Source organism: Amphiura filiformis, chromosome 13 (assembly GCF_039555335.1).
Source record: "Amphiura filiformis chromosome 13, Afil_fr2py, whole genome shotgun sequence".
In the NCBI taxonomy this organism is placed as follows: Eukaryota; Metazoa; Echinodermata; class Ophiuroidea; order Amphilepidida; family Amphiuridae; genus Amphiura; species Amphiura filiformis.
The window spans coordinates 29,553,030-29,561,318 of NC_092640.1; the positions used below are offsets into that span (position 1 = coordinate 29,553,030).

The window sequence follows — 8,289 nt, forward strand, 5'->3', positions numbered from 1 at the left end:
AAACTATAGAAGATATGCCCAAAAGAGATTGTTATGATGAACAACCTGTCCTTTAAGATTAATAAAACAGGCAATGTTACCTTGTTTTTATGTTTGTTTGGGCGCTATGACGTCAAAATGACGTCATCGTCAAGTGTCCCATATTACCTGCATGTGCAGGTAATATGGGACACTGTGTTATCTCTATGGTGAAAATCAAAATGTTCAGAAAATCACTCTTTTGTTCTAAAAACATTTTTGTTACATGATTTTGAATGTTAAATGCAAATTTCAACAAGAAAATCAATTTTCTAAATAGTTTTGCTTTTCGCATTGACAATGCACACAATTTCCTATGTGTCCCATATTACCTGCACCCATTCAGTTGAAAATCAGAGAAAATAATCATTTATAAAAGGAAAGTGCCACTTTTCAGTGGAATTTTACCTGCTGATAAGCTTAACCCATCACCCATAACCCTCAGTACCAGAGTATTTGGATACACAATCATAAAATGTGGCGTCATTGATTTTATATCAGGCCAAAAAACCGACGTAAATTTTTGGGCAATTTCACTCTTTTTGGCATTGATTTCCAAGAGTTTGATACACAGACTCCAAAACTGCATTTCTAGAAGCACAATTGATGTCTCTAAACACTTAACAAATCAACTTAAAGTGTGTACCTTCTCTAAGCTACTTTTTGTTAAAATGAAAACAGGTGTCCCATATTACCTGCTGTCCCATATTACCTGCACCTACCCTACGTTTTGACTGCCCGCACGACATGTACTTATACTGTGTTATGAACATTGTGTACGTGTTTGACTATTATTGTCATCGAATTGTTCAGATTTTGACAACACTACAGCACCTAAAGTCTTGATTTTTGCAGGGTATGCTAGTTTACTAAAGTAGAGAATTTTGAAAAATGTTGAGGGCATCTTTCTCAGCAGATTTTACAATATGGCTTTAAAGGCAATGTCGGTGTTCTTTTAAAAAGGAAACATATTAATTGACAGTGAAAACTAACATTTTAAAAAAAAGAAATACAAATCTAGGCCCCCTTATTATAGAAATGTTATAAATTATTTTGCTTTAAAATCTGAGAGAAAAGTCAACATTGTGACATTATTCGCAACTTAAAAAGATACAACTATTTCAAATTTTGGATGAACTTTTTGAGCACACATACCACTTGTTCATAATTTTTCTTATTATAATAATTTGTTTAATTTTGAACACTTGTATTCTTAAAGGAATTTGGTAAGAATCTGGTGTTTAAAACCTAAACACTGCTGTTCTATACATGTGATGTGTTCTAAAACCTTTCAGAACACATTATTACCAGTGTTCGAATAAAGGAAAAATAAATGGGTTGTCCCATGGACAACCAGATTACAATGTTTGGTTGTCCGTCTAAGTTTTTGGTTGTCCGTAGGCCTACAAAGGTGACTTTTGGCTACAGATTTATGGTTGTCTGGTGGACAACCGAATCAGTATTTTTGGTTGTCCGGCGACTTTTTTAGTTGTCCCGGGCTAACGGACAACCAGAATTTCGAACGCTGATTATTACACATGTGTCATAATGTTTTAATATCTTTAGTACACATTTTTGGTGTTACAAAAGTACTGCATTGCTGAATGCATTAAAGGTGTTCTTTCTGTGAAATGTGCAAAAGTTTGTGTACATGCCTTTACAAAACTCACCCATATCAATCCAAATATATTGCCCAAACAATGCAATGAAAAAATAAACATATATTTAAATAATTCAATTCAGAATTAACATTCATAATTTAAAATAACAAAACTTATACTTTGAATTATTTAATTAAACAGACACACCCAGACCTAATAAAAATCTTTCATTGCCACATCGCCATATAATCACCTGCGCCATTTTAACTGACAATGACCTTTGCAAAACAATTGGTAAACTTCAATACCGACACACCATACACCATATAATATTTTCAATCAGATTTCAAAACTTACCAAAAAGAAAATTGCCGACACCAATGCTCCAGTCCTCAACCCACAACAGCAGTAACAGTGCTGGTTTACGATAGGCATTATTCCAATGTATATATCCTATTCCTGAATGAAGAAAAATATATCCAAAAAGTTATATATCCAAGGGGTAGAGAGCCACTAATTAAACTCCAACTTCCTTGTGTAGCGTAATCACCTATAGTGTTGTGCAGTATGTACTCCACCTATGGGTAAACTTAGTGTACAATCTACACTTAACAATAATCTATTGTGATTCTCTGACCTGTGTAGAATCTTGACCTACCACTCCCAAGTAATGGGTGCTTATGAATATTCATATTTCTATTGTTCAAAAGTAAACTTTATTAATGAATATTCATATGTACTATTGTTAACCGTTTGTGACAATATGAATATTCATAATGTGTGTATTGTTTGGGAATATAACTGTATGGTTGGTGAATATAACTGTGTGTGCATTGACTTTGACATGGTTCAATAGTTAAAATCTGTGCACTCCACTTTGCACTCACAATAGTGGCTATGCTAACTTACAGTATAGTAAATAGTGCCCTCAAATGTATTTTGTTAAGGGATCTAAAATGAGCGTTTATTATGCGTTTAGACAGTATTTTTGTGGGACATGAGAGCACCTCAGACCTATCGAATTGCATTCTGAATACTGAAGCATGTCTTTCTGATATCAAATAATTTTCATTTTTTGAAAATCACGATATAATACAAATTTTATGACAAATTATAAAAATTTGATATTTTTCACATTTTGATATATAACAGTCCTCAAGTAAATTATATAAATTTAATGTTATATTCTTAAAGTGTATGTAGCAGGGAGGAAAAGCCGACGGTCAATTGAAAATTTTGATATGGATTTTTTTCCCAAAAAGACCTAATTTTTTTTGATGTTTTGGGAAAAAAAATCCATATCTTCAATACGAAAGGTCAAAATTTTCAATTGATCGTCGGCTTTTCATTCCACCTACATACACTTTAAGTATAAATCATCAGATTTCTAAAGTTTACTTCAAGTACTGTTAAATATCAAAAATATCAATTTTTAATGATTTGCCATAAAATGTGTATTAAATTGCGAATTTCCAAAAATCAAAATTATTTGATATCAGAATGACAGTCTTCGTATTCAGAATGCAATTCGATATGTCTGATGTGCTCTGATGTCCCAAAATAAATACTGTCCAAACGTTCATACCCCAGCCCTTAATGCTTCCATGAATTGTAACTGGACATTGGGTAGGATTTGATTAAATGTAATTGTTACACCACTATGAGTAAATGTCAAACTGTTTAAGTGCACCATTCCATTTAAAATCCATACTCCCCTTGTGGAAGATTTAGCTAAAATCGTCCATAGAGGGAGTACCGTATAAGTTTTGAATAGAACAGACAGTTGGGTTACTTCCCTTTGAAATAGTCACTCCAGTTGTGGAAGATATAAGTAAAGCCATAATACAGTGGGAATATGGGTTTCAAAATTATTTACTCTGAAAAACATACCCCCAAATGATATTTCCAAAATCTTCCACAGGGGTAGTGTGGATTTTAAATGGAATACAGGACAAAAACAAATAAAATGTATGTGTTCCTGTTCAAATCACTGTCAATTCAGTTTGTTTTCAAAGTGCACCAAATCATGTCAAAACAACAAATATTAAGTAATAATTGGGATATTCCATTTGAAATCCATACACCCCCTATGGAAGACATGATCTTAGTCTTTCACACAGGGAGTATGAATTTGAAATGGGGTTACCTGAAAAGGGTGACTCCATTTGAAATCTACACCTCCTGTGTGGGAGATTAAGGTTCATGTCTTCCACGGGTAGTGTATGGAATTCAACTGGAATAGCCCACTCTAGAATGGTCACAGTTATTATTCAAATTGAGTAGAAAGAGTTAATTCATAGTCAAAACATTGCACTCCTAAAATGTGATATACCTTATACACTTAAAGGAGGATTTCATAATCCTAGCATCCTCTTTTTATGACATTTTTCAGTAGATATCCATGAAAAAGCTTATTCCCAAAATTTGAGTTGATTCCAATTTTGCGTTTATGAGTTATGCATGATTATGCATATTACACTGCTCCAATGTATTGTTTATTTCGTTCTGGTATACCAGAACAATTCAAATTTGCGATATTTTTGCTAAAACGAATTAATCTGCAAGTAATTTTTGGTACATAAACATTATGTAGCCAGAGGTTTCCAGTAGTATAAAAATCTCGATGAGGTTGTGGATCACGAAATGCCCTTTTAAGAACACAATTATTTAAAAAGTGAAAACTTATCAAAGAAGTAACATTTTACCTTATGCAAGAAGAAAGAAACAACACTGAGCGGTAATCTTTCATTCTGATGTATAGACCACTTGACATGTGATGTCATTGCCCGGCAGTATGTGCGCAAACTATGGCAATTTCCAATGTTCTTTGCCCTGCAGTGTGCGTACGCATCATTGTTTGCTCAGGGTACGTGCATTTTAAGTCGCCCACCACATTTCATATGAGTACAAGAGAGCCATTGAACAGTGTAGCAGTTCATTCAAGCATATTGATAGACCAGTCCCTGGCCTTTGTTGATAAACAATGATGTCAAGTGGTCTATATACTTTATTACATTAGAAAACAAAATATATATATACGTATGTTGCCCCCCCCCCCCAGTAAAAACACAAAATTACAAAAAATTCCACTTTTTGCAGCAATTTTGCGCACAATTTGTTGGTCCCCCAATACCTCTCGAAATAAAATCCTGGTGCTACCACTGGTGCCCCCACAAGACAACATTTTGGACTGCTATGGAACAAACCACTTTTCTATAATTTATAGCTTTTATATCCATTTTCATATAACTCCCATTTTCGTAACATAATAGCAAAGGCCTGGTTTCAAAAGCAATACATTTGAACTTTTTAAACCACAAAAAAACATTTACGAATCCCCAAACTAGCAATTAGCATTGGTAATGCAAAAACAACCATTTTTTTTTTAAAATAACAAAATTGCTGCAATACATCAAATTTTAATTTGCTTATTATTATGATTATAACAAAAACAACAACATATTAAATGGTAAAACATACAACGCAATGAAAGCACTGTGCGCAGACACTGCGGCACTAAGTAATATCAGTGTGCTATTCGAGTTGAAATTCACACCCCCTATAGAAGATGTTACCTTAATCTTCCACACAGGGAGTTTAGATTTCAAATGGAGTCACCCATTCAGGTAACCCTGCTTGAAATTCATGCTTTTCACGCTCCCTGTGTGGAAGATTAAGAGCATGCCTTTCACAGGGGGTTTGGATTTCAACTGGAACAGCCGATTCGTTCCGTCATGCTATGAAAATGGAGTACCTCAAAACTGCACTCCACCTCATAAGTATAGGCATACATATTCAACACACAGGCTTTCTCTTACAACTTGTGAATGTGAAGTACTCCAGCTCTCTTCCTGTCAATGCCAAATGGGCCAAATGCATTAAAGCTGAGAACTGCTGACACAGAGAGCAATTTTTACCAGAAAATGTACATGCTTAGCAATTTTTAGGCTATTTTAGTTGAAATCCATACACCCCCTATGGAAAACATAATCTTAATATCCTACAATGGGGTGTAGATTTCAAATCAGTCACCTATTCAGGTAACCCCATTTGAAATTCACCCTCCCTGTGTGAAAGATTAAGGTCATGTCTTCCATAGGGGTTATGGATTTCAACTGGAATAGCCCATTTCCACTATATGACTGTGATTGAAAATATGGCACACCCTGGACAATTTATAATAGTGGGGGGGGGCATCCTGTGGGGGGGACACTGTCAAATAGTGAATTGTCATGATAGATTTGGTTTACATGGACTTTTTTTTATTTCCTTTGTGATTGTTTGAACTTCAATTTGGAATAAGGCATATGAAAATGCCATACTATAATTCACATGATGAACTTTTTTTACATGAATACCCAATGTTCTGGTTTCTCAAATATACAGTAAATGAATCTATAAGTAAATGAAAAATGTACATGAAAATGAATTGAAGTAATACCAATAACAATTCTTCATCTGCATCACATACTGTCGTATCTCAAAAGGCTGCCTTGTGTGATTTTATTTTCATTGTTGTATTTTATACGATTATTTGATATGTGAACATGCTTCTCTCTTTCATGAATGGACATGAAGTTTTAATATTGTGATAATACCAGTCAAATTTAAAATATAAATTTAATTTTACAGAGTATTACATCACAATTAGATGACAATAATAAAAAAACACAAAAGGCAGCCTTTTGAGATATGATCGTATGTGAAGCAGACGACAAATTCTTACAATTTTCCACCTTTAATTTAACCATCTTCTCTCGTCTTTTTTTATCTCTACAGATCTGAACATTTGATAAATTCCCCAGCATGATGATGACATTTCCTAACGCAAACATAGCTTTGCTCTCATCGACATAACCTGCCAGCCTCACACGGTGACGTCGTACAACTATAAATCACTGCCGACTTGAAGTGTCAAATTGCCGAGTCTTTTAAACCAGCTGTTTCATTTATAGGCTTTGATTTTACTCTTAAAAAGTGTCCACGTGTACTCTTGGATCATGCTACGCCGATCGGAAGACATAAGTGGTAGCTTAGAGAGCCTGAATCAGGTCGACATGCATGAGAAATTAAACCGCCATCAGACTAGGAGATATAGCTGCCCACAGATCATGACCGCATCGACGCTACTGATGGCGGAAGGGACTAAAGTGAAGGAGATAGAGGAGGAGGAAGAGGAGGAGGAGGAAGATGAAGATCGAGATGAAGATAACGTCTTCACTAATGCTTTTTTCGATAGTGCCTATAAGGGTTCTATGGATGATGACGACGATGTCATCCGTAGCAACACCGAGTTTCTTCTGAACGTGATGGAGATCCAGCAACGCAAACGTCGAGGGAGCTCTAAGAGCGCTTGGGATTCAGACGATGATGATATGCAGGAGAAAATTGATGAGGATGTGGAGGATAAGCCGTCAAAAAGAATGTTGTGGGCTGCGCAAAATAACGAGATTGAGATTTTGAAGGAATTACTAGCCAGTGATAAGGATTTAGTGGACTGTTTAGATGAGGATTTATATACTCCTTTACATCGTGCGGCGTATAATGGTCACACTGCTATGGTGCAGTTATTGTTAGACAATGGTGCTGCCGTCGATGCGTGTACCGTCGACGGATGGCAACCCTTACATTGTGCATCAAGATGGAACAATGCATCGGTAGCGACGATTCTGTTGCGACATAACTCTGACATAAACGCACAGACTAACGGCGGGCAGACTCCGCTACATTTAGCCTCTTCCAATCCAGAAGCCAAAGAGACGTTAAAGGTTCTCCTACTAGACAAAAATCTTGATATGGACATATTAAACGGTGCCAATGAGAAAGCGTATGATATAGCAAGGCGTGCTGGTAGATTAGTGCATTTATTTGAAACATTAGGCCTAGATGAAGAACAAGTAGATAAAATGCCTTCTTCTAGTTCAACAAACTGACAGTATATTGCTTGTAATCAATCACCAGGGCTATCTAAAGAGTTCAGATCCAAAATGGGATATCACTGCAAAAACTTTGGAACATATTGGACCCAAAAAAATAATACATCGTCGTTGGGCAAGAAAAACCTCTGTGCTTGTGGCCCCTGAACATGTTTAAAACAAAACTGGCAACAGGTTACATAGGAGGTTTTTCTTTAAACATGTTCAGGGACCAATGACACATACAAGGTTTTCCTAAACAACAACGACATGTAGAACACATTAAAGGCGTTCTAAATGTAACAAATATAGAACACATTCTTGGTGTGTTCCAAGTGTGTTATTGATGTGTTCTTGATGTGTTTTAGTGTGTTCTTGGCATGTTCTTGATGTGTTCTTTAGTGTGTTCTGATAGTGTTTCACAAGAACACAATGATGTTCATACGTTCTGGATGTGTTCTAGAAGTGTTTTCAAATCCGCCATTGAGTCAACAATTGTTCTGGATGCGTTCTGTAACATTTTGAACACCCGCAAAAAAACATGTTCTGCATGTGTTCTCAGGTGCTGCGCATCATGTTCTGCAATTTTGCAGTGATATCAAATTGTTGCCTTGTGTAGTGGGCTAATCCATTTAAAGGCCACACTACCTCTGTGCCGAAGATTTTGGAAATATCTGCCACAGGGGGAGTATGAATTTCATATGGAATTAGCACATTAACCAACTCTATTTGAAACTCATCCTCCCTTTGTTGAA

At 35.7% G+C, this 8,289-nt stretch overlaps 1 protein-coding gene and 1 pseudogene across 1 annotated transcript in view; one reads left to right on the forward strand and one right to left on the reverse strand.

The window, feature by feature from the left end:
- Positions 1 to 2,192, reverse strand: part of LOC140168213 (uncharacterized) — an 88,545-nt gene extending 86,353 nt beyond the window's left edge. Inside the window, exon 1 of the mRNA XM_072191552.1 lies at positions 1,977 to 2,192. Coding sequence (XP_072047653.1) covers positions 1,977 to 2,054 — 78 coding nt within the window. The 5' untranslated portion in view covers positions 2,055 to 2,192. The remainder of the gene's footprint in view (positions 1 to 1,976) is intronic.
- Positions 1 to 8,064, forward strand: part of LOC140168212 (ankyrin repeat domain-containing protein 49 pseudogene) — a 119,883-nt pseudogene extending 111,819 nt beyond the window's left edge.
- Positions 8,065 to 8,289: the final 225 nt, after the last annotated feature.